Source organism: Arvicola amphibius, chromosome 10, assembly GCF_903992535.2.
Source record: "Arvicola amphibius chromosome 10, mArvAmp1.2, whole genome shotgun sequence".
Lineage (NCBI taxonomy): Eukaryota > Metazoa > Chordata > Mammalia > Rodentia > Cricetidae > Arvicola > Arvicola amphibius.
The window spans coordinates 76044841-76071895 of record NC_052056.1 but is presented as its reverse complement, the minus strand read 5'-3'; the positions used below and the strand labels follow the sequence as shown (position 1 = coordinate 76071895).

At 48.1% G+C, this 27055-nt stretch overlaps 1 protein-coding gene across 2 annotated transcripts in view; it reads right to left on the bottom strand.

Moving 5' to 3' along the window:
• Positions 1-25359, bottom strand: part of Tango2 (transport and golgi organization 2 homolog) — a 43033-nt gene extending 17674 nt beyond the window's left edge. The window contains exons 1-2 of one of the 2 annotated variants that reach the window (XM_038346114.1): positions 25338-25359; positions 6693-6785 (exon numbers count right to left, since the gene is read on the bottom strand). In XM_038346114.1, coding sequence (XP_038202042.1) covers positions 6693-6748 — 56 coding nt within the window. In that variant the 5' untranslated portion in view covers positions 6749-6785; positions 25338-25359. Of the gene's footprint in view, positions 1-6692; positions 6786-25240 lie in introns of both variants that reach the window. The other variant, XM_038346113.1, reaches the window with a different exon arrangement.
• Positions 25360-27055: the final 1696 nt, after the last annotated feature.

The following is a 27055-nucleotide window of genomic DNA, read 5'->3' as shown; positions in this document are numbered from 1 at the left end:
AACAGGCAAGTTCCAATGAGCCCATGTCTCATCTCTGTTCTGCTCCTTTTGGAGTAGAGTTGTCCCACATCGTGGCAGTAATGCCAGCATTCCCAAGGCCACATTTTTCATAGAGCCCAGCCTGCAGTGGCTAGGAGGAATAAAACATAGACCTCGAGGCCCAAGCTGCAGTGATGACATAGGCATCATTCTTCCCCAAGGTAGGGTCAGCTTCCAGCTGGTCCTACTCCTGAAAATGAGTTGGGAACAGTGGAGCCAGGAAGCCTCTGCTGTGGAACATTCCTTTACACTGTGTGAATATATGTCATTGTGAGTGGTTTAATAACTGAACACAATGAGGTTAGGCAGTAGAGCCAGACTAGAATACTGGAAGAGGGGTGGAGTCTGGAGTTGCCAGCCAGATACAGAGAGAGCGGGAGATGAATGTGCCAAGAACATGTGGTAGAGCACAAATAAGGAATATGGGTTAACTTAAAATGTAAGAACTAGTTAATAATAAGCCTGAGCTATTGGCCAAACATTAATAAGTAATATTAAGTCTTCCTGTCAGTTATTCGGGAGCTAGAGGATGGGACAGAAACTCCCACCTACAAGCCCCTGCTGGTAGTCTGTTCTCAGGGAGCTCTGCACCCAGAATCAGGCAGCGACTGCTGGCCCCAGGAGCTAATTCTTACATAACTCCAGAAAAGGAAATGTGAAATAAATACATAAAAAGGGAAAGCAAAGAAAAGCTGACTAAGTAGAACTTTCTATCCCAAGATGTTCAACTACTTATTTTTCTCTTGTTTGTTTTTTCAGAACAGGGTTTCTCTGTGGCTTTTGGAGCCTGTCCTAGAACCAGCTCTTGTAGACCAGACTTGGCCTTGAACTCACAGAGACCCGCCTGCCTCTGCCTGGGATTAAAGGCGTGCGCCACCACTGCACCTGGCTCAATTACTTCTTTTTTAAAAATATATTTTTTGGGGATCAGTAGTTAAGGGCACTAGCTGCTCTTCCAGAGGCCCTTCAATTCTCAGCATTCACATGGTTCTAAACTGTCTGTAATTCCAGTTCCAGGGGCTCCTCACACAGACATACATGCAGGCAAAAGACAAATTCCCATAAAATAGAAAGAAATAAATTAACAAAAGACTTTAAAAATTATATAGCCCGGTGGTGGTAGCACACACCTTTAATCCCAGCACTCAGAAAGTAGAGGCAGGCCACTCTCTGAATTCAAGGCCAGCATGGTCTACAAAGAAAAATCCTATCTCAAAGACCAAAAGAAAAAAATACTTTTCCTTGAACTTTTTATTATTTTCGTGTATGAGTGTTTTGCCTGCATGTATGTCTATGCATCACCCACATGCAGCCCATGGGGGCCAGAAAAGGAACTGGAGTTACAGGTGGCTGTGAGCTACCATGTGGGTGCTGGGAATCAAGCCTGAGTCCTCTGGAAGAGCAGCCAGTGCTCTTAGTTGATGAGTCATCTCTCTAATTCCTCACCTGCCTATTTTAAGCAAGAAATATGTTTGCCTAATTACTGAAGAACACTAACTTCTGGGCTGTTTTTATCACAGGTTCAACTGCTGATGGCTTGTGGGGACTTTAGAATCAGGAATGTGCTAGAGAGATGAGCACCCACGTAAAGTCCTAGATGGGAAGAGAAGCAACTCCCTCAGCTAACACTTGGGAGGGACCGCAGTACCCATGAAGTGCTCTGAGTTCAAGTTCCTAGCACCCATGTGAATGTTGGGTGTCCATGGTGGCCTGTCTTTAACTTCAGCCACAGAGCAAGCTGAGTAGCAGGTTACCCACATTGGCAAGCTCTGGAGTCAACCTAGAGACCCTGTCTCAATGCATAAGGTAGAGTGACAGAAGAACTGTGACATGAATGCCAGGCCTCCACATGCATGTGCACAAATGCACACATATATGTGCACATGCATACCTTAACATACTCATGCACCCACACATATGCATGCATACCACATGCTTAAGAAAAACATTTTTAATTAGAATGCATCATTTTAGCTTTGTGCATGGGAGTGAAACACTGACATTTCCCCAGTAAATAGAGGGGTATGCTTTTACTATATTTGCATTTATAAAAAAATGCAAGTTTCTCCAGATCATGGCTCTTTGGGTGACTGGACAGGCTACACTGACTTACTGTGGTTATTCATCAATCTTGTCAAAGCTGTTAGGTTGCCTGTAAGAGTATTTCATATGATCAATTATAGAGTTTGAGGTGCACATAATTGCCAATCAGAGTAAAAGACATTTATTTGCTTTACTTTCCACCTATTCGTTAGGAGGCATTATGCTAGATCCTGAGTTCAACCCTTAACTCGAATAATTGCTTTATTGTATTTTATTTTTGCAGTGTTGAGAACAGAAGACAACTCTCTCCCTCTGAGCTATCTACACATCACACCCCAAGAGTTAGTTTCAAGCATCCTTTCCAGTATCATATTTTATAATTCTGACCTGGGAGATTTTAGACTCTTTGGGATCATGGCAGAGATCTAAAGTACCGCTCACTTGTCCTCTCAGGGAACAGGTCAGAAGCTACGTGGTTGCAACTGAGGTGACACCTGCTGTCTGCCACTGTCACTGGACGTCCCTGGAGCTAGAATGGAAGTAGCTACCAGAAGTGAACTTCATCCATAAAGCTGGGAAAATATGGTTCATATTCATTCACTTGCCCAGGGCTGACTTAGTGAGATCTGTTTTAGAACCTCTTCACCTCCATCAGAAAAACAGCCCAGTGTGCTGTAAGCTGGCAGCTAAGCTTCCTCCTTGTAGAGACATGAGCATCCATCCAAGTGCAAGAAGAAGTCCCCTGGGAAAGCCATTATGCTGACTGATCTCCTTGGAGCCCTTGCTTCCCCCTCCACCATACTGGATCACCATAGGCTGGCAGCTTCAGCAACAACATTCATTGCCTTGTAGCTCTGCAGGTTGGGAGTCCAAGATCACAGCATTGACAGAGACGGTTCCCACCAAGGGCCTGTTGTCTACCTTTGTGCTCATATCCAGCATTCTTCTGTGTGTATTCTAATCTCTCAGGCACTCGCATACTGAATCAAGACCCACCTGTGTGGCTTTGTTTTCCCTTGATCACTTCTTTAAGGTCCATCTCTAAACAGAGTTGTATTCTGATGTACTGGCAGTTTGGATTTTTATTTTTTACTTTTTGTTTTTTTTTCGGGACAGATTCTCAGTCTATAGCTGTGATAAACTGCTGTCCTGGAAACCACAGAGATCCACCTCTCTCTGGAGTGCTGGGATTAGAGGACTGCACTACTATACCTGGCTGCAGTTAGAATTTAAACACAGGAACATCCTGCAGTTGCGAGTAGCTGTCCAGTTATGTTTTTATTGTTGTGTTAAAACACTATGACCAAGGCAGCTTATAAAAGAAAGTATTTAATTTGGGGCTTACAGTTTCAGAGGGTTAGAGTCCGTGATGGTCAAGCAAAGGTATGGTGGCAAAAACAACGGGAGCTCACATCTTTTTTTTTTTTAAATTTTATTTTATTTGCACTAGTATTTAACCAGTGCATGGATGTCTTTGTATGTCTTTGTGAGGGTGTCAGATCTTGGAGTTACAGACAGTTGTGAGCTGCCATGTGGGTGCTGGGAATTGAACCCAGGTCCTTTGGAAGAACAGCCAGTGCTCTTAACCACTGAACCATCTCTCCAGCCCTGAGAGCTCATATCTTAATCCACAAGCTGGAGAGTTACTGAGAGTAGCCCAAATCTTCTGAAACCTCAAACCTCATCCCCCAGTGATACACCTCCTCCAAAAAGACCATACTTCTTAATCCTTCCCAAACAGTTCCACCAACTGGGGACCAAGTATTCAAACCTATGAGCCTATGGGAGCCATTCACAGTCAAACCTACGGAGACTTGGCCCACTTCAAAAGCCATCTGTGACAGACATTGTCCTGAGGGCCAAGCCTAGCACTGTGATCAATATTTTATTTCTTTCAGAATTTCATGTTGCCCAGGTTGGTCTTGAACCTCCTCTTTGCATTCCCAAGTGCTGTGATTACAAGGTGTGAGCCACATCTGGATCCCAATTGATATTTAAGGCTCAGGCAATTTAAGCCCATTTCCTATATTTGGTTGTGAGCCTAGCCTTTAACGGCTGAGCCATCTCTCCAGCCCTTAAACCTGTTTCCTAATTATATTTTTGATTGAATCACGGTTGGTCCTCAGGATCTCAGACTAACTGGATGTGAAAGTGATCTGTAGTGCGGCCCAGGTGATCGGTAAATCTTAGAGATTGCCTCCAGAGGTCAGAGCCTCTCCCAGCAGGGATGAGGTGGCAGAGCTTGCCACATGCACAGGCTCTGAGTATTCCCTGGTGGGAGAGGAACAGCTAAACTTCAGCCACCCAAAGCTGGACAGAGATGGCAGGCCATGGCCCAGTATGGATCTGTTAACACCTGAGCATTGCAGAAAGGAAGCCAGTGAATACGTGACGACCCAGGAATGAGGGAGGTGGTAGTGCTCCTCCTCTTCTTGCAGTCTGTCTTGTCCTTCCCGAGCCCACTGTGTAACTGGGATGCTGTGTAACAAGTGCTGCACACTTGGCTCTCACGGGTCTTTTTTTTATATAATTTATTATGATTTATTTAACTTTATTTTATGTGCATTGGTGTGAAGTTGTCAGATCCCCTGGAACTGGAGTTACAGACAGTTGTAAGCTGCCATATAGGTACTGGGAATTGAACCTGGGTCCTCTGGAAGAGCAGTCAGTGCTCTTAACCACTGAGCCATCTCTCCAGCCTCTCACAGGTCTTTACTACCTACTTGGACACAATATACTCTTGCCAATTTCTTTTAATTTTAATTTTACCTGCAGGTGGTCTTCAAGAAACAAACTATCAGGTGGGCTCTGCCAACCCTGGAATTTACATGTCACTTAAGACTAAGAAGCTGTCTGGTGGGCTGGGGCACCCCAAATGGAAACACAACTTTGTTTTTGCTGGTGCAGGGGGAGCTTACATGAATATAAGGGCTAAGGAGAGCAGAGGAGCAAGTCAAACCACTTCTCAGCTTAGTACCAGAAGGCTCAGATCCATACTTTACTGCCTACATTTTTGGTTTTCTTCATTTTTTGAGACAGGGTTTCTGAGTAGCCTTGGCTGTCCTGGAACTCACACTGTAGACCATGCTGGCCTCTAACTCAAAGAGATCTGTCTGCCTCTGCCTCCTGAGTGCTAGGATTAAAGATGTGTGCCACCGCCACTCAGCTTTTTAATTTTTTTTGGTTTTTTTGAGACAGGGTTTCCCTGTAGTTTCTAGAAACTGTCCTGGAATTAGCTCTTGTAGACCAGGCTGGCCTCGAACTCAGAGATCCGCCTGCCTCTGCCTCCCGAGTGCTGGGATTAAAGGCGTGCACCACCACCGCCCAGCCAGCTTTTTAATTTTTAAATTGTATATATATATATATATATATATATATATATATATATATATATATATATATGGTGTTTTGCCTACATATATATCTGTACATCACTGGAGTGCCTGGTGTCTGTGGAGGCCAGAAGAGGGCACTGGAGTCCGGAGTCCCTGGAACTCACATTACAGACAGTCGTGAACTGCCAAGTGGGTCCTGTCCTCTAGAAGAGCAGCAAGCCATCTCTCCAGCACCTCCACTGGGGGTCTCATTATGGGAGTGACATACAGGGCTCTGCTCCAGGCACTGGACTAGGGGCTGGTTCTCATGCTTGTTATTGGTATATTCATTAGTCTGTTCATTCTCACCAGCCAGCCCCTCAATGTAAGCATCTCTTTATCACTCTCCTTGCAACACTCCACCTGCAGAATGGTCCCTGACTCCCTCTGATCTTCTGCCAGGGGCCACCGGAATCACTTCCTTTAGACTGACCCAACTCCGCTGCCTGTCCTCTGCAGAAAGAGAAACGTTACACTACTGCCTTCCCACTCCCCAGCCTGAAATGAGGGAATTCAGTCACTGTAACAGCATGGTGTGTCTCAGCTATTCTGCACAGTGACCCAGCACGAGAACCTCAATGAAACAACTCAGATCATTTCTATAACACATCTTCAAAGTCTGAAAATGCTCCAGGCAAATGCATAAGAGAGGAGTTCTGAAGTCCATTTCTCATTATGGGTTAAATCTCCGCCTGATTCGCTACGGATAAACACTGACATGTCCTGGAGAAAGAAGGGGCTACTGTTCACCCTTGCCTTCCCACTGTTCCCCAAGTCCTTGGCTGGTGCTCCAGCATCTCCAGTTTCCTCACTCCTCAGACAGAGTCCAAATCCCATGGATGCTTTCCTCAATCTGCCACCACCCAGACCACTCATCCAAACCAGCACAGAAGAGTCTCAGTCACTGTCATCAATTATGCGGCTATGACCCTAGCCACAACCCATAGAACTGCACCTCATCCCCCTGTCTTGCCACACCTGCACATTAGCTCTGAGTCCCTGCTCTAGAGTGGGATTCCTCCCAGTACCCCATGCTAAGCAACCACTGTCCAGGACAGCAGGACCGGGCCTGGGCAGGTTGCCTCCAGACATCAGGACTTGGCTGTTCTGAGCCTAACCCACACACCCAGCAGCCTGCCCTTGTCTCTTGTACACATAGCACTCTAGTGGTGAGGAGAAGCCACGTAGCCCAGGCCTAGGGCAGCATGGCAGAGGCAGAACAAGGGCATTCATTACCTGTATGCATTTTTGGAAACAGGACGAGGATCAAACTTAAAGAAGATGATGCACATGGGTTGTAAGGGTGGCTTTGCTCACACGGTCACAGGTCTGTGGGAAAAGGAGAATAGTGAGCTGTCAACAGCAGTGTCAGAGGGCCTTTAGATGTCTCAGTGGCCCAGAACACACCAGTGAGTAGGGGTGGACAAGTGAGAACCAGGTGCTTGGTGACATCACAGATACTGCCCTTCATCTGAGCACATCAGTATCACCTTGTAACTCCACCACCATGACACTCCCTGACCCTGGACACACCACATGGGGTGGTGAGTGGGTGCTAGAAAGGGCAGCAGCAGGATTAGGAACCACACGTCAAGCTAAGGTGAAGGGGTAGCAAATCCTCTCCCCCAAAATGGCACAAGTACTCCCCATGAGCCACTGTGGGAGATACCTTCATGTCAGCCCACAGCACCCCAAGGACAGACATCGGGGCCCACTCACCTGGAATGATTTGTGACACATGTCCCCTCAAGCCTTTGTCCAGCACACACACCCACTATTCCAAAGGACCTAATGGTTTTGCATACCCACATTAGTAGGCAGAAACCTGTGCTGGGCATGTGCACACACACATACATGGTGCTAAGTGAGCACAATCCCTTGTCACACGGAACCCATGCCTCAGAGCCTCCCGGCCCAGAAGGCATTTCTAGTTCTGAGATTAGATCTAGTCTAGATGTATCAGCTCTGGAAAGGAGCCTCAAAGAGCCCTGAACTGTATACAGGTACCATGATTTAGTGTTCCAGGACATAGCTAATGCCTGCAGCTGAAACCTGGGACAGCCGAGAAACTGTTTCAGTATTGAGGGGGCCAAGCAGGGAGCAGGGGGGCAATGTGCACAGACGCGAGTCCACTGAGGACTCAGTGCGGGACTGTGTGTCACTCTGCAGATATGTGCATGCATCTATGTTCATGTGTACCTGTGCATGGCATTTGTATGCAGTGTGACACTGTCTTCATGAGCACATGCATGTCCAGAGGAGGCCAATGCGTCACAAAGGCACAGACAGAAGATGCCTCGGAGGTCAGGGTAGCTGGGGGGTCAGGTCAAGCGGAGCTCACTCTCAGCTCTGGGGAGAGTAGATGCAGTGGCCTTGGCACTAAGGTGCTAATCATGATATGACCACTTGAGTTTGTGTGCCCCCCTAGGAGATGGCACATATAAGATGGGTCTGTGGCCCTTGATGGCTCTCTATATAGGAGACCAGCACAAGGCCTAGCCCAGTCCCTACAGGTTAAGGCGCCCATGTCCCCAGTCTCCATACAGGGCACTGTCCTAGATGAGGGCCTCCAAAGCCTCCATGAGCACATTAGAAAGCATGGCCTGGAGACCTACAGATGGCTGTCACTTTCTCAGGAATCCTAACAGCCACTACAGCCTTGGAGGAGGCCCCAGGACTGGGGACACTAGGGACATCCCTGGGACAGACACTGCCAATTCTAATTCTGGGTCTGTGAAATGAAAAGACTGCCTTTGTACTCACAGAACAGGTTATCTCTGCCACATCAGGCCTGCCGCCAAAGCAGTGCCTGCCACGCCACAGTAGTAGAGGGGGCTCAGGCCACAACCTGCCATGGCTGTGGCCTGCCTGAGAGCCCCATGGAAGCAGGCAGGCTCATGGAAGCTTTGCATGGACAATGCCACAACGTGTCTGTCCCCAGAGTATCTGGCAAACTGGGGCTTAGTGATTAAGAAAACTGGCTGTGGGGCTGGACACGTTTCAGTGGTTAAGAGCACTCACTGACTGCTCCTCCAGAGGACCTGGGGTTCAATTCCCAGCACCCACATAGAAGCTGAAAAGTATCTGAATTTCAGTTCCAGGGGACCCGACACCCATGGCAAAACACCAAAGCACATAAAATAAAAATAAACAAATTTTAAAAAAGAGAGAGAGGGAGAGAGAAAAGGAAGGAAGGAAAGAAAACTGGCTGCTCTTCCAGAGGATTCAGGTTCAATCCCCAGAACCATGTGGAGGCTCACAACCATCTGTAACTCCAGTCTTAGAGCACCTATTCTGTCATCTGTAGGTACCAGGCACACACATGGTACACACATGTACATGCAGGCAAAACATTCATACACATAACGGAGTTCTTTATATTAAAAGGGGCTGGTCTCTGAGAAATTGTGCCTACCTAGCAGTCCATGAAACAGAGACAGATTTACACTGTGGGGCCAGGGACCCTGAAATTCAGTGACTTTGGCTATCAAGAAACATCGACAGACATATCACAAATTAGACATGCTCTGACTCTAGGAAAACCAAAGCAGCCAGGAAAACAGAAGCAGGATAGAAAAGGTAACAGAGAAAAAACAGGGTTCACAACGTACAAAAACTTTTATAAAGTCCTTTGAGAAATGATGGCTATAGGAACTACAAAGCCCAGGAGATCTGTCGGCTGCGGGGGGAGGGGGGGTCATAGAGAAGTGGCAAATTCACAAGCAGACTGGACACAGCGAATGAGACAGTCCAGCAGTTCTCCACGTTGCTCCTGTCAGCTGCTGTAGATGGGGGCTCCTGGACTAACAGCACACGTAAAAGCCAGCTTCTGGTGTCCGAGAACAGGCCAGCAATCTAGACGGTAGACTCTTGGTCCTCCCTAGGCTGTGTACTCAGATACTGGGCAGGGCTACTGGTAGAAGACACAGCCAGGGCAAGGGTGTTTCTCCAGTTCAGCTGCAGACCAGCCCTCTGTGCTGGAGTGGTCCACAGGAAGGCCACCGATGTGTCTCCAGGCAGCCTGGAGTTGAAGGTGCTGGCAGAGCCCAGGGCTGCGGCCTGGATGAAGACGCAGTCATTGGGAGAGAAGGACCAGAGGAAAGCCAGCCCCTGGGAGGGGACCATCAGGAACTGCCTTTCTCTCCAATCCCTCACCCCCCACTCAAGTCAGGCCCGCTGCTCAACAGCCCCTCCGCCCTCTCTGGCCGGCAATCTACCTCTTATACCTTTCCCACAGCAGATCCTTCTGTCCCCTGAGCTCAGGTATGACCCCCAGGACGCTGCTGGCAATCTCCTGTGAGTCTCACGTGTCTCCAACTCAGCGCCCATGGAGTTCTGGTGCTTCCTGATGGGGTCCTCTCAGACATGCTGCATATTTTAGCCCCCTTCTTGCTCCTGTTGACCTGCAGGGCTGAGAGTAAGCCCTGGGTCCATCCCCTAGCCTCCTGCTCACCACACTGTGTACAGGGAAAGTGGGTATGCAGACAGTCAAAACTACCTCACAGGTCAACACCCCTGAGCAGGGCAGATATTTTCCAGGACCTCTGGGACCAACAGAGCCCATGGGACCACAGCAGACTACATGCACAAGGGACCTTAAAGGTCATAAGACTGTGCATGAGGACCACGTCTGTGGGAGAGAGGAGCCTGGTTTTCCTGGTGATGCCTCTGCCTTGCCTGGTGCTACTCTTGGGCACATTCGCTAATGAGTTCAGTGGAATTTCTTTGCCTAGAAAAGCCAGAGTGACCGGGGTTATACAGGAGTCTGCATTGCCTGAAGCCAGTTTAGTCAGTCACCATGAAAAAAGAAAACTCCTGGAAGATCTGGAGAAATAGCTCAGCAGTTAAGAGCACTGGCTGCTCTACAGAGGACCTGGATTCATCTCCCTGCAGGCACATGGTGAATCACAACCACCTGGAACTCCAATGCCTTTTCTGGGCTCCATGACCACTGTACATATGTGGTACACAGACATACATGGAGGATAAACACCCACACACATACAATAAAATGGAAAACAAAATCTAAAAGACCCCTCTCTGGACATTTGTGGAAGTGGGTGAGGAGAGCATGAAGCCCTGCTGAGCACAAGAGTCCTGAGGATGGATCTCTCCGAAAGTGTCGAACAAGCGCCGAGACAGGGCTTGGGATCTGAGCCAAAGGTTCTCGAAGTTACAAGTGCACAGATAGCCCAAAGCACCCCTATCTCACACCCACTTGGCCCTGGACAGAGGGCTCACACTGTGTCCTTGGCCCTGCCTAGCAATATTTAGCACTCCACTTCCTGGAGTGATCTCCATCAATATAAGTACACAGCTCTGCTCAATGCTCCCTGGCAGCCAAGATGTGTGCAGTGAGCAGGTCTGGGCCACCCACACCCTGTTTACTCCAACTAGTCTCTCTGGAATGTCTTTTGGGAAAAGTGTCTTCACTGACGTGAAGCCTATGTCACTATGACTTGTGATGGTGGCCTTTGGCCATGTAGTTATCAGCTAGATACAAAGTAAGGTCAGCCAGCTAGGCTAGCAATCTCCCTAACCCACAAATGAAGTTCCAGTAGAACCCTGGATGCCCAGGTTAGCAGGCTGCTGAAAGAACCGAGCAGGGGCACACAGTTCCACTGAAAACTGGAAAATAGGAGCCTCTGCCTGGCGTCACCTGGATTCTGTTCTCTGTCCCTTTTCTACTGTGGATTTTAATCTGTACCCATCCCCTGTAATAAACTAGGAACATGAATACAAGAGACTTTTGAACTCTGCATCCTCCTATCAAATCACCTTGAGTGAAGAGATGGGCTTGGGGTTTCTTCACCAACATCTAAACTGTGGCCCTACAAGAAGTCACCACACAGTGGCTCAGAGAGGGGAATACCTTGGTCTAAGGCCATGCAACGGCCTCCAGTTCCTGATGAAACACTAACCCTCTTGCTCTCTTCCCCACCTGAGAGCTACCAGATTCACTATACTCCTAACGAAAGGCTGGACGGCTCCATCAACTGGCTCCACTCCACGCAGGCCACTTCCACAGCCCAGTCCACTGCCTCTCTGCTCCACCAAGACATTACCCCCGAAGTTCCCACGGGGCCAGAAAATTGTTGTTGGAGCCTGTGCCCGATCATGGGCTGTCTAATTGGTCAAACCCAGACTAAACACAGCCACCCTACATATTAAGGGAAGATTAGATCAAAACAAGACAGAAACCCACTCTGGAACTGTAGCTCCAAGTCTGATATCCAGGACATGTAGTGTGACGTGGGCTCCATGGGGCTTGGCCAGCCCCAACCCACGTGTGTTTGTCTGGAACACACATGAGCCGGCTCTAGGCTCTGCACTCAGTGCCATTTCATACTCCTGGCACCCCGATATTCAAGGGTTCCTATCACAACCTGTTCTCATTCTTACAGCTGTACACATCAAGCACTCAGGGAATCTCCTGAGGGAAATCTAGCGCTGCTACACACTGCCTAGCCTAAGACTTTCCTTAAAATAACAACAATTAAAAACAAAACAAAACCTAGTACAGTGGTTCTCAACCTGTGGGTTGTGACCCTTTTGGGCTGAATGACCCTTTCTCAGGGATGCATACCAAATATCCTCCATACCAGATATTTACATTACGATTCATAACAGTAGCAAAATTACAGTTATGAAATAGCAATGAAAATAATTTTATAGTTGAGGGTCACCACTTATTAAAGGGTCTCAGCATTAGGAAGGTTGAGAACCTTTGGTCTAGGAGCAAGCCTCCAAGTCTCTGCAACTCTTGCATCCTGTAAGCCTGTAAAACCATCACCATATGGACAATGACAAGTTCTGCTACTAGCCTGAGAAACAGCCAGGAGGTCCCCTTGGGCCTTGGCTGTAGTAGCTCCCAAATGCTTTCATTGAAAAGCAAACAAGGGTTGGGAAGATGGTTCAGTGCTTCAGGCTCTTGAAGAGGATCTGGGTTCAGTTCCCAGGACCCACATAATGGCTTACAAATGTCTGTACCACTAGGGATCTGACACTCTTTTACCCTCTATAAGCACCAGGCAGGGGGCTGGAGAGAGATGGCTCAGCGGTTAAGAGCATTGTGTGCTCTTCTAAAGAACCCGAGTTTGATTCCCAGCAACCACATGGTGGCTCACAACCATCTGTATCGAGGTCTGGTGTCCTCTTCTAGCCTGCAGGCATATATGCAAAACAGAATATTGTATCCATAATAAATAAATATTTTAAAAAGCACCAGGCAGTGAACATATTGCACATTCATACATGCAAGGAAAACATGCATATACATAAAATAACAGTAAGAACCTCTGAAAATCCCTCCTTCCCTAAGCAGTCTCTTTCCAGCAGGGCACCCTGGCAGCACACTTTTTTTTTTTTGTGCATGTGAGTTTGTGTGTGTGTTCCAAAACAAACTTATTTGGCACTGGCATAACAAATTTTAATTGAAAATACTCTCTCTGACAATAGGGAAATAACAAAAACAAAACAAAAGGAGGCCAATAAGCTCTCAGAATTGAAGAGTATGCCCATTGTGCTGGACAATTTTATGTCAATTTGACACAAGCTAGAGTCACCTGAGAGGAGGGAACCCCAATTGAGAAAATGTCTCCATAAGATTGGGCTGTAGGCAAACCTGTAGGGCATTTCTTAAATATGTCTCATTGTGGATGGTGCCATCTCTGGGCTAGTGGTCCTAGGTTCTATAAGAAAGTAGGCTGAACAAGCCACGGGCAGCACTCCTCCATGGCCTCTGCATTTCCTTCTGTTTTCAGGGTTTTGCCCTGTTTGAGTTCCTGTTCTGACTTCTTTCAATGATCAGCTGTGATGTGGCCATGTAAGCCAAACAAACTCTTCCCTTCCCCTGCTTTAGGTCATGGCATTTCATCACAGCAACAGTAACCCTGACAAGCACTCAAATCTGAGAAGATTCATAATCCCCAAATGCCAAACACTGCATACAGTGCTACACTTTAAAAGCCCAAATAGGGCTGGAGAGATGGCTCAGTGGTTAAGAGCACTGCCTGCTCCTTCAAAGGTCCTGAGTTCAATTCCCAACAACTGCATGGTGGCTCAGAACCATCTGTAGTGAGATCTGGTGCCCTCTTCTGGCCTGCAGGCATACATGCAGACAGAATACTGAGAATACTGTATGCATAATAAATGCTAGGTCTAGGGTTTTACTTTATATTGTCAAGCACAGGGTTTGATACCCACACAACAGATTCCTCAGCCATGTCTGAAACGTCAATCTGGAAGCCGATTTCTCCAACCCTAACACATCTACCAGTTACTCCAGCAGGGAGACAGATCCTGATCTACTCCAAACCTTAAGACTGACATCTCACTCTTTTCAAATGAGTTTTCAGTGTTCTATCCTGGAGCCTTTGATGGGTGAGGCCCTGTCACCTCCTGAAATGCCCTCAGGGACACCTTTCCTGTCAGTACTAAGTATATGGCTTGATTTTGTTGCTTGTTTTTTGAGACAGGGTCTCTCTGTGTATCCCTGACTGTGCTGGAACTCACTATGTAGCTCAGGCTGGCCTCCAACTCAGAGAGCCACCTGTCTCTGGATCCCAAGATGCCACTAACAGCTCTGGCCACTCTAGCTTTTAAATATATCCATACTCCCTTGGTGCAGGAATTGTCTGTATTCTGTCAATCATGTTTTAAATAAACGCTGATTGCCCAGGTAGGAAGTATAGGTGGGTCAACCAGACAGGAAGTAGAGGCAGAGCAATGAGAACAGGAGAATGTTAAGGAGGAAGCCCATTCCTCCCATTCCTGCCCAGACCACCAAGAAGCAATATGTAACCTACCCGGCTGAGAAAGGTACCGAGCCATGTGGCTAATATAGTTAAGGATAATGGGGTAATATACGTTATAAGAGCTAATACAAAGCTTGAGCTAATGGGTCAATTAGTTTATAATCTTATGGAGATCTCTGTGTGATTTTCTTTCGGGCTTGCCGGCTGTGAGTACTGGGCGGGACAGAAACCCCAACAAGCCAGCCCTCCATGTTACACTCCCTTCCTGGCTAAACTTTATGTTTTTCATATCTGTCGATCTTTTTGCTCCTAATTTTCACTACAAACCTGGTTAAATTTCCTCTAACAAACTGATTAGTCCATTAGTTTTGAGTTGTGCTTCATCCAAAATCTCAGGACACTAACTGGATATAGACAGATTATTTGCCAGAAGGTAACACGGGTGGGTGCTGGCTCACCTCCCAATACAGTCTCTGTCTGTCTGAAATCTCAGGAGCTCAGTCTTTGCTACCTGAGTTTAAAAGTGTGATTCACCATGCCCACTTTCACCAACTAGGCCTCACCCCTTAAAGGTTCCAAAGTCTCCCAAAACTGTGATGCCTGCTGGGGAAGGAGGAAAACATGAACCTACAGTACACAGGTTAGATTTGAACTATAAAAACTGAGTATTACAGGGGCTGGAGAGATGGCTCAGCGGTTAAGAGCATTGGCTGCTCTTCCAGAGGTTCTGAGTTCAATCCCCAGCAACCACATGGTGGCTCAGACATATGTAGTGAGATCTGATGCCCTCTTCTGGTGTGCAGCGTACATGCAGGCAGAACACTATACGCAAAATAAATCTTTAAAAATTGAGTATTACAGCCAGGTGTTGTGGTGTCCCAGCACTCGGGAGGCAGAGGCAGGAGGATCTCTGTGATTTCGAGGCCAGCCTGATCTACAGAGTGAGTTCCAGGACTGCCAAAGCTACACAAAGAAACCCTTTCTCAAATAACAAAAGCAAAACAAATAAAAAATTAAGTATTACAAAGTATAGTCAGTCCCGTACAGTAAGTCCTAACTTATTAGTTTCATTCTTGGAGTGGTTACAGAAAAGGAGAATGCCTTAAGCAGATACTGGAAGGAAAAGGGGTCAAAGATTCTCCAGTATGTGCAAAGCACACACCCGTTCCCCTGCCTACACGGGAATTCCTCCAGACCAGAGTTGGTGTAGAGAACTGCCTGCTCACTTTCTAGAGCATAAGGGGGAGGAGGGCCGGTCAATACACAATGAATGGATAAACATCTACACTATACAGTTCTGGCCATGTCTTAAGACAGCCAAGGTGGGCTGGAGAGATGGCTCAGAGGTTGAGAGCACTGACTGCTCTTCCTGGGGTCCTGAGTTCAATTCCCAGAGGCCACATGGTGGCTCACAACCATCTCTGGTGAGACCTGGTGCCCTCTTCTGGCGAGTGGCATATAAGCAGACAGAACACTGCATACATAAAGAATAGAAGTCTTAAAAAAAAAAAAAAAAAAGCAGCCAAGGTCCATATACAGACAAGATAACAAAGGGAAGTCTCCGTGTCCTGTGACGGTCAAAACTTCCAACGCTAAGAGTATCCCAGCTCTTTCTGAGCTGTCCTTAGCTATAGAGCCTCCCCACCTCCAGCTATATCACCAGGGTCATGGCTAGCTCTGGCAAATAGGTACTTGGCCAACCCCAACTAGAATGAATGCTCAGAAGGACACATGTGGCCTCTGTGGAGTGAGGTCCAGGAATAACAGCACTCAGGACCTGCCAATGCCCCTGCTGACCATGCCAGGAAGATGAGGGGGAGGGGCAGTAGGACTGAACCTCAGTCACATACTGAACTTCAAGGGCTGCCAGTTGCCACCACCAACGCAGCCCAGTCACTGCCAGGAAGGAAAACTTTCAGTGTATCTCATACACACTGGTGTTACTGGGCACCCCAGGGCGAGATCTGAAGGGAAAGAATGCTCCCCGTGACGCTCTGGACTTGCAGTCTCCTAAGTCCGCTGGTGGAAGTCTTCCAGAATCATGGCTCAGATGCCCCAATCCTAACAACTAGCTAATTCCGAACACCAGAAGAAAGTGTCCTTCATTTGAGCAATTGTTTTTGCTTTTCTTTTTTTTTTTATTCAGGTTCTCTGCATTACTATGTAGACCAGCCTAGCCTCATGTTCAGAGATCCGCCTGCCAAGTGCGCCGCCACACTTGGCTGAGCTACTGGTACAAAGAGCTGATCAGGAAGGACAGTTTTCAGGCATTCCTGGCACATTTGCTACTAATGCTTTCAAGAACTGTCCCAGTAATCACTGCCCACTGAGACTGCCTCTGAGGTCTCTCTACCCTTCCTGGGACTCCATTTTCCAGCTGAGGCACCTTACTTTTTTGGTGAAGTATGGGTATGTATCTACATGCCTGCCTCATGACCTACCATGCCCTTCCTTCAGCTTTGTGAAGCTGTCTTCTATCACAGCAAAATTCCTTTTTTGGTTCTTTCTGGTTTTTTGAGACAGGGTCTCAGGTAGCCAAGGCAGTCAGGTCCCTCAGGACAAAGAACTGTCAGGTGTACGCTGTAGAAAAGCAAGTCCCACCTCCAACCCTAAACCCTACCTAGAGCTGCCAGGGGGTTCAGTCCCTGGTATGGACTTGCCTACCCTCCCTGAAAAACCTGAGTCACAAAACTTCTTTGCTCTCCACAGTCTGAAGGGAAGATTCTCTTCCCCTTTAAGGCCCCATCATGGCTTTCTAAGGTCATGCTATATCTTTATTCTAGAATTGGGGCATTGTGTTGGTTTGAAAGAAAATGGTCCCAAAGGGAGGGTCACTGTAGAGGTAGGCTTTGAGCTCTCATATATGTTCAAGGCACACCCAGTGAGACAGACTACTTCTTTTTGGGGGGGAGAGGGCTTCAAGACAGGGTTTCTCTGTGTATCTGTGGCTGTCTGGAACTCACTCTGTAGACCGGGTTGGCCACGAACTCACAAAGATCCATCTGCCTCTGCCTCCCTGAGTGCTGGGATAAAGGTGTGTGCCACCATCGCCTGGCAACAGACTCTTTCATTTTCTTTTTGATTTTTTGAGACAGGATTTCTCTGTAGCCCTAATTGTCCTGGAACTAGCTCTTGTAGACCAGGCTGGCCTCGAACTCACAGAGATCTGCCTGCCCCTGACTCCTGAGTGCTGGAATTAAAGGTGGCCCGGCTTACAGACCATTTCTTGTTGCCTGCAAGATGCAGGACTCTCAGCGTCTTTTTTCCAGCCCCATGTATTCCTGCATGCTGCCATGATGATAATGGAGTGAACCTCTAAAAGTGTAAGCCACCACCCCAACTAAATGCCTTCCTTATAAGAGTTGCCATGTTCATGGTGTCTCCTCACAGCAATAGAAAAACCCTAAGACAGGGGTGTCTCTCTCCTTCAGGCCCCCTGTTATGATGCACATAGCAACTGCCCATCCAAATGAAGCTTTTCTTTGGACCTGAGGGCCTGCTCTCCCACTAACAAAGCTCTTCTGAGGGCTGATCTCATGACAGCTCCTTCCCATGAACCTGAATTTTAAGTTACAATAGCCTTGAACTCACTATCTAGCCAAGGTTGACTTTGAGCTCTTTTTCCTCCTGCCTTTACCTCTTGAGTACTGGGATCACAGGTACATGCCATACCTGGCTAAAAGTTCCCATATTTTCTGTACAAGATTTGTATCTCCTGTCGTTTGAATAACTCCTTCCTATCCCAAAATAAGATTTCTTTTTCTGGCTCTTTGATTGGCCTTGTCTGTCTGTTTGGATGGTGCAAGGTGGGGTGCACAACCGGGCTTCTTAAATGCAGAGCCAAACCCCTGGGCATCTGACTGAGCCACCCAGCCTGCCCCCCTTCATCACACTGTCTCCTGACACCTGGCAGCAACACCAGGCTTCAAGGGTGCAGCAGTTAACCTTCACCCCAGTTTGCACTCTAATGTCTGGAGAGTTGGTTTCTTTCCTGGCTATTCATAGATGCTATGGTTTGGATACACCCCAACTCAGTCCTCCACTCCCATGGGATGGTGGTGCTGAGAGGTGATAAGATCTCTTAAGAGTTTGGGTCTCAGGGGCTGTAGAGATGGCTCAGTGGCTAAGAGCATTAACTACTCTTCCAGAGGACCTAGGTTCAAGTCTCAGCACCCACATGGCACCTTAAGACTGTATGTAACTAGTTCCAGAGGATCCAATGCCCTCTTCTAGCCTGAGAGCACTACATGCATGTGGTACACATACATACATACATGTAGGTAAAACACTTATTCACATAAAAATAGATTAAGGGAAAAATAATTTAGGCCTAGAGAGAAGCCCTTAGGTCAAAGAGCATACTGGCCTTGGAAGGGACTAAGGGGGGTGATTATGGGGCTTTTGAAAAAGCAAGTTATTACAAGAGCCTTCTCACACATGCTCCTGTCACTGCCATCTGCCAGGTGATGCAGCAAGTGCAGTGAGGGCTTGCCAGAGTCTGTGCCATGCCATTTAGACTTTCAACATCCAAAACTATGAGCTTAAAACAAATCTGTTTTCTTTATAGAGTCAGCTTTGGCTGTTCTGCTGTGGCAATGGGAGACTGGAGTAACAGTCTTTACATACTGGTCTTCAAGCACAGGCAAGAATTCTACCACTTAAGACAGAGGTAGGAAGATCAGAAGTTCAAGGTCATCTTCAGCCACTCAGCAAGTTCAAGGCCAGCCTGGAGTACGGGAGACCTTATCTCAAAAGAAGCCTAGCTGGAACTTTGAGTGTTGCACTGTAACTGGCATGTCTAGAAGGAATGAGGATACACTAAATAAACTATACATTCTAACTATACAAATGGTTAAAACCAGGCACCCTAAGAACTATAATTCTCCCAGGAATCTCCAGCTAGGAGAAAGGGCAGAAACCTAGGGACAAACAGAAGGAATGGTCTCCAGAGACTCACAGGAGAGACTACCTTGGCAGGACAGACTGCAGATGAGACCTTGCTGGACTGCTTAGTGACATTTCTTACCTTCTCCTTATGTGCACCCTCAGGTTAGGGACCCTAACAATGGATGTTAGATCTGAAAGGCTGTCCCTGTAGGGGATCAGTCAACCTTTATAGGCTATCTACCATCTCTCTAAACTGCTAAACCATTGGCATGTAGCAGCCTCAAGGCAGGGCGAATACCAGGGTTAGGTTCCTAAACTATTCCTATGTGGCACCTTCATTAATCTAAGTGCAGAGATTCTTCTCTAAAGAGTATAGAAACAGGGGGCTGGAGAGATGGCTTAGCAGTTAAGAGTACTGGCTGCTCTTCCAGAGGTCCTGAGTTCAATTCCCAGCACCCACATGGTGGCTCACAACCATCTGTAATGAGATCTGGCACTCTTTTCTGGCCTGCAGGCATACACGCAGACAGAACACTGTATTCATAATAAATATTTTTTTTAAAAAAAGAGTATAGAAACAAAGATGGCCTCTCCATATTACAGCTTCCCCTGACAGCATGGTTAAAGGATGACTACCTGAAACCCTTACCCACAAGGTCTGTCTAGGCAGGTCCTTCTTCCCAATGTGGCTACACTGAATAAATCTTTTTCTGCTTGCCACTATAAATTGGGTATTTAATTTTTAAGACTTATTTATTTTATGTGTATAATTCTTTTGTCTGCATGTGTGTCTGTATCTTGTGTGTGCCTAGGGACAGTTGTGAGCTCTCATGTTATTGCTGGGAACTGAGCCTGGGTTCTCTGCAAGAGCAGCAAGTGCTTTCAACAGGTGAGCCATCTCTCCAGTCCCTTAGTTTGGGTTTTTAACTGATTCATTGAGGACAGTGATAGAACTCGACTTGTTGGGACACAAGCTGTGATTTGAAGTCCAGTAATCGCAGTGTCCTTGTTAGCCATGCCATGCCAGACAGTATGCCAGAACCAAAGTCTGTGAAGTAACACAGTGAGGAGGTCCGCTGTCTTCAATATTGTATGTGCATACGGTGCTGGGGATGGAGCCCACAGCCTCAGTCATGCCCTCACTTGCTTACAAGTGCTCTAACGCATTACGCCTGACGCCCTCACAGCTTAAAGCCAGTTTGTATCCTTCCAATGGTGCTGTGCCTATCCTGGAGCAGCACACAATGGCAAAAACACAACAAGCTCCTGAGGCAGCGGGGGTGACGGCCCAGCAGCAGCAGCAGGAGGGAGGTAGCAGCCAGGAGAGCAAGTGCCACTCTGTCTCTTATACAGTGACTGGAAGTAAGCAAGATCTGTTCATGGGGTCAGAAGGCAGACAGGACCATCTGGTCTCAGGGACAGCCAGAGGACAGGAAGCAGAGGCCTGGGTGCCAGCAGTGGCTTCTGCGGCTAACTGTGAATGGCTAGATGAATGATAAAATCCACCAAGGGAGGTGCTGAAAACCTGTGCACCTACAGTTAGCATGTTTCAAGACAAGGAAGAAAGTTTTGTACAGCCTGCTCATCCCATGCTGGTGCAGGTGGAGATGGGACAAAAAGAACAGATGTGTCATGGTCCAGGACACAGGGGCACAGGGCAGAGCACAGCTGGACAGCCTGACAACAGCCCCGCTCACCTGAGCAGTGTGCAGCACACGCTTGGGGCCTAGAGGAACGGGCAAGCAGGGCATGTGGGTAGAAATGTGGAGATGCAGGAACACAAAGGAACAGTAGGCATTTTTTTTTCTGACTTCCAGCTGGAAGTCTAAATCTGAGACAGTCTACCAGGGTTGTAGGGATCAAGGCTTTGGATAGAGGCCCTGTGACTCCTGCCGTCAGCTGATACATTTAACTACAAGGAGTGAAAATGCACTTTTAGGGTTGCCTAGTCTGTCAGTCTGGGGAGGCTGGTCAGTGGACAGGTCCCTTGGGCTTCCAGACCACCAAATTGCTGCTGGTTGTGGTAGTCCCTGGGGGTGAAGCTGTCCTTTATGGCAGGACGAGACAGACAGAAACTCCTGATGTGACAGGCTGTGATCTGGGCTCCAGGGAGCTGCCAGCACAGGAGGTAAACACACATGGAACACTGTGTCACCGTTTCTGAGACCTTGGCTAAGAAATCCTGACGTCTAGAAATTCTCCCAGCAACCAATCTGCAACAGCACCCTCCTCTCCTCCCATCTTGGCAGCCATAGCTCCTTAAGCCAATGTGCTCAGCTATTAGACTGCAGCTCACCATGACAAATTCTCTCCTGTGATAACTTCTCCTTGGGTCTCCCCAGTGTTCTGAAGACATTAATTTAGCCTCACACCAGGGTGTCTTGGTCTCTTCACAGTTCAAAGGAATAGCACAAACCAAGCACACTATGGGTATGACAGAAAGCTGTGGATACAGGGCAGCCTTGTATTTCAGTCTCCCCTGGTAGGAAGGCCAGCCTACTCCCCATCCCCACCCCCGACAATAGGGACAGGCCTGGCCTTCACGTGGCTTCTCTCACCCTACTGTGTATTGAAAAATAAATATTCAGTTTAGTTTAGGTTTTGTTTTTGAAACAGGAGTCCTGGAGGGTCTAAAATTCTACTTAGACCAGGTTGGCCTCAAACTCTTAGAGATCTGCCCACTTCTATTTCCCAGGTACTAGGATTAAAGGTGTATGTCACCACACCCAGACAAAATATGGCATTCTTGCCTTGTTTTTTGTTTGTTTGTTTGTTATTGTTGTTGGTGTGTGTCGTTCCCCTCCCACTTCACCCCGGCCAACAGAGTTTTTCTGTGTAACAGCCCTGGCTATTCTGGAACTCGTTTTGTAGACCAGGCTGGCCTTGAGCTAGAAGAGAGCCACCTGCCTCTACCTCCTGAGTGTTGGGATTAAAGGCATGAACCACTAATGCCCAGTTTATGGCATTTTTTAAGAAAAAAAAGATTTATTCATTTCATGTATGTGAGTGTTTTCCTTACATGTATGTCTGTGTACCACGTACATGCCGGGTGCCTGCAGAGGTCCAAGAGGGTGTCAGGCTTTCCAGAACTGCAGTTGTAATAAGCCATCTGGGTGCTAGGAAGAGAACCCAGAACCTCTGCAGGAACAAGTGCTCTTAACTGAGCCATCTCAGGCTCACAACTGCCCCAAAGAGAGAATAAAAGCAAGCACTTCAACAGCGTGCTTGTCAGTACAACACAAATGTCAGCAGTGTACCAAGGGAGCTTTGCTGGGAGGTCGATGCTCATCCTCAAAGGGTATGATGCGCACACTTGTGATCCTAGCTCTTGGGAGGCAGAGACAGGAGGATAACAAATCCAATGCCAGTGTAGATAACACAGCAAGAGAGTCAGCGAGTTGGCTCAGCAGGTAAAAGCACAAGTTGCACAAGCTGCAGACCTGAGTTCAAGCTCTAGAATACACAGTACAAGGAGAACCAACTCCTAAAGGCTGTCCTCTGACTAGTCCTTCATAGTGTGCTGTGGAGCACGAGCCTGGACATCGCACACACATGCATCACACGCACGCACACACACACACACACACACACACACACACACACACGAAAATAAAAGTTTCTCAGCACCCTGCAGAGAAATAAAACGGCCATGAGGTTATGACCAGCCTGGGCTACACAGCAAGTTCTAGGCTAGTCAAGACTATGTGGCAAGACACTGCCTCAAAGAACAATGACTAGCTGTCTCAAAGATCAACTTGGCTTGAGGTGACCTTGCGGACAGAGGGCAAGTCCTTTATCAAGACCCGTGGTCTGAACCAACAAAACGCTAGCCTCACAGTCACTACTGTTGTAAGCTGACTGATACATCACCAAAAGATGAGCTCTGGCTCTCCTCCCCTACATAGAGTGCCAACAACAAGCCCGGCTCTGCTTCTGGGGCTCCTCCAAGCCTTCCTGCCTTACACTTTCTATAGGTGGTCACCTACATTCGGGCAAGGGCTGTGCTTACCACACATCACAAGTGATCAGACTGCGGAACTGTAGTCCAGGTGAGGCAGGATGGGAACACATGGGAATGATGAGGACGTGAGAAGCAAGAGCAGTTCCTCATCCTGGAACGTGAGTGAGGCTGTTTGCCAGCTGAAGAGCCAACACTCCAGCACAGTAACCAGCAACTGCTAAGGGCTACTGGTAGTTAACATTCTTCTCATATACAGATTGTTTTTGTGGACACAGGGTCTCATTGTCTAGCTTTGACTAAGCTCACAGAGTCCTGCCTGCCTTTACATCCCAAGTGTGAGCTACCACAGCCAGCCTCATTTATAGCTATTCTATGTTAAAATAACAATGACCCAGGCTTAAGGCCTGAAAAACTGTATATGACCTTGGGCATAGTCTTATCTCTTTACCCAGCTACTGCGAGAGAACTTCAAATAAAACTGTTTACCTTAAGATATCCTACCGGTGCTGGCTGAACTTTCACCTTATAACCTTGTCAGACGCCATCAGAAACCACCCCAGTGACAAGGCAGAACTTTAAACCTCACTCAATGAGTTGGTTTTTCTTGGGGGGGGAGGGGGTAGTTTTTCAAGACAAGGTTTCTCTGTGTAACAGCCCTGTCTGTCCTGGAACTCCCTTTGTAGACCAGGCTGGCCTTGAATTCACAGAGATCTGCCTGCCTCTGCTTTCCAAGTGCTGGGATTAAAGGAGTTGTCGCCATCCCTGTCCTGCTGAATGAGTTGCTTTTAAAAAGCCCAACCTCTGGGGTATGTTTTCCTTTTTTTTTTTTTTTGACCTCTTTTGCTACTAATCTTCATGCTTAAGCCTCTATTGAAATATCTTTAACACAATCTCCAACTCCACTTCATAAACTGGCTATTCTGGAATTTTTTCAGCATGAAAGCCTGGTGAAACATGAGTTTAGGTCCTTAAAACTAGAGAAAATCCTCAGGCTGTTGAGGGGTGACAGCTGGGAGCTGTGTCCCCCAAACACTGACATAAAGACACAAGTTAAAGGAAAATGTGGGATTGGGGACCACGGTAGGGACCTGTAGATGACAGCACCAGAGCATCCTGCATCCCTGTAGGAACACTGGGAATCTGGAAGATGAGCAAAGTCACCCTCTCCAGCAGATCACATGATGTGGGGGGGGGGGCAGACGGGAGAGAGCACAAGCCTGGAAGCCAAGCACCCTGGGCTGGAGCAGCCCTGGAAACACTCGATTCCCTTAGCTAGAGTTTTCTTCAATAAGGACAGTGTTGGAACAATGAATATTGCCTTAAAAAGTTGTCTACAGGATGCCTTTCACAGTGACATCCAGCTGTCCCTTATAGCTGCTGTCACATCTACCTCAGAAGATGGCTCTGAGCCCAGTTAGGGCAAAAGAGAAGTCAGCAGGTCCAGCCGGCAGACAGGGCTGAAAAAAACACACTTCACTGGGTAGGGGGCGGGTAAGGACAGGGACCTGTGGAAGGACTTAAGGTTCACCCTAAAGAGGTGATCTACCCTATCAGGCAAAAGCACAGGAAAGACGCTGAGGGTAGACGGCTGGGGTCTCAACATGGGGTCCTCCTTGCCCACTGTCCAAGAGGAAAACTAGCAAACCAGGGCTGCCAAAGAGCCTAGAGTAGGGCCAGGCCTGGCCTGGATGTAGACTACACGCAATGCCCTCCAGCTCCAGGCTGGAGTTTACCAAGCCAACCCAGTAAAGCCCACACCCGACACAGGAATGACCCAGCACTTGCTGCCTACTCTGACGTATCGTGAGCCTCTCGAGGCCTCATAGCAGGTTTCAGGGTGAGAGGGGGCGACATGTCTAGGCTCCACCAAAGCGGTCCCTGAGACGCTGGAGGCTGCAGCCCTGCACCCTGCAACAACCATGCAGCTCCCTGTCCCGTCAATCTAGCCTCTTACACAGCGAGTCTGCACGTGTCTGCCGAGACCCCCTCCCCGCACCCAGTCCTGACAGGGATAATCAAAAACATCTTTCAGTACCGTGTGGGCTGCTTTCAATTGCCAGAGAAGGTTTGGTCTGTCGGACTAGAGTCCCGAGTCAGGCCGTTTAGTTTCCATTTTATGCATTGGAAAGGGGAAACTGAGTTAAGACGAGAAGGTGCGGGCCGCCTCGCCCTCGACCAACCTGGTCCAGACCGCGTTACAGGAGCCCGGCGCCCGACAGTGGGTTAGACCCGCCAGGAGCGCAGCCCGTCAGCCCCAGCCTCCCGCCGCACACTCACCGCCTCCGCAGCCGCCGACTTCCGGGTGCCGCACCCGCGCACCACAATCTCCAGCCCAGGGCCCGCCCAGACCGAGGCCAGGACGCTCTCTATTGGGCGCAGCAGCGAAGGGCGGAACGGCACACCCATAGCTGCACCCTTGTTGGCTGTGCGTGCCGTCGCTCAGATACTCGGCGCTCCGCCCCCAGAGCTGCGCCAAGATTGGAGCTACGCCAAAGCTGGAGCTGTGCTGGTGTCTGGTCCCTTCATGCTGCCACTGCAACCCCATCCTGCGAAGTATCTCTGAGAGATTGAGATAGCCCCTGAACCGCGACGGGTTCAGGCGCCAGAACCGTCATCCTTAGACTGTTTGGTCTTAAACCTCTAGATCTGTCCTGGATAGCTCTCCCTTCCTTTTGCCGCCTCCAATTCAGACAGTCTGTCTCTCTGGCCTCTGACCCCTTATCTATTGCAGTCTCTGCATTAGAAATCACCAAAGAACTTGGGTTTTTGCTTCACCTTGCCTTCCACAGTCTTTGAGCGGACATGGAGACTGTCCTGCAGGTCCAGACCCTAAGGATAAGGAGTTGACCACGCTGGAACTATGCTTGGGCAATGACTGGGGCCTTCGGAACAGGACCGAGGCATTCACTGGGGCTACCTGTACCCGTTAGCATCAGGTTGTGTCAGGGGCCTGAGCATCACTAAGATGGGACATCCAAGTCCCTCCCTAAGATGAATACTAAATACAATAAGGATGACATCTACAATAAGGACAATGATAATGTACCCAGTGTCTTGATACCCAGTTCTCATTCACTCCACTTTATAGCTGTAAACACAATTTCTCAGAGCAGTTAAGCTATTCAGTTGAAGTACAATAAAGGGCTGGCAAAATGGCCATGTTGGTATAGATGCTTGCAGTCACACCTGGCTCCCTGAGTTCCATTCCTGGGACCCATATACTGGAAGGAGAGAACTGAGTCCTTTAAGTTGTTCTCTGATTACCACATTTACATTGTGGTGCATACACACTAAATAAAACGTAATTTTAAAAATTAAAAATGGCGAGTAACAATAGCTGTATGGAAGATCTAGGTGCCACAGCCCCAAACTGCAATGCTGATGTTTTGCAGAAAACTGGAATCCAGAGAGGCAAAGGTAAGGCTGTAGCCAGACCCAGCCACGGGGGCTGCTCTGCCCATCTCACTACCTCACCAGTATTCCTCCAGGGAGCCAATGGAAACCTTTAGCAAAAAACTTAACAGGACTCCACGCAGCATGACTCTTGGCCAGCAGGTGGCAGACCTAGCTAGGCACTTCCATTCTCCCTCCAGTTTAGCACAGTCGTGCTGTGCTCCGCCAGCAATCTCCCACTGAGCAACCAGACCACTTACTTGGTCTTTGGCACTAAGGTAGTAGTGATGGGCAAGCAGGACACAGGCTTGGAGATAAATGAGTATGGCTGGGTTACGGGCCAACAAATACACAATAGCTTGTATCCAAAGCACCAAGCCATGCACCTCAGAGTGGGACATGGGTTGGGCAAGCTTTCCCACCACTAATAGAGATGCAAGAACACATTGGACAGTGGTTCAAATCCCGTCACAGGCAGCAGGTGGCCCTGTGACCTGATTTGAACCCTTGCTCCTTTTTGTTAGTTAAACACTCTGACATTCTCTCCCATTTAAATCTGGTGCATGGCCATTCCACCTCCAATTGCACATCCCTCACCACCT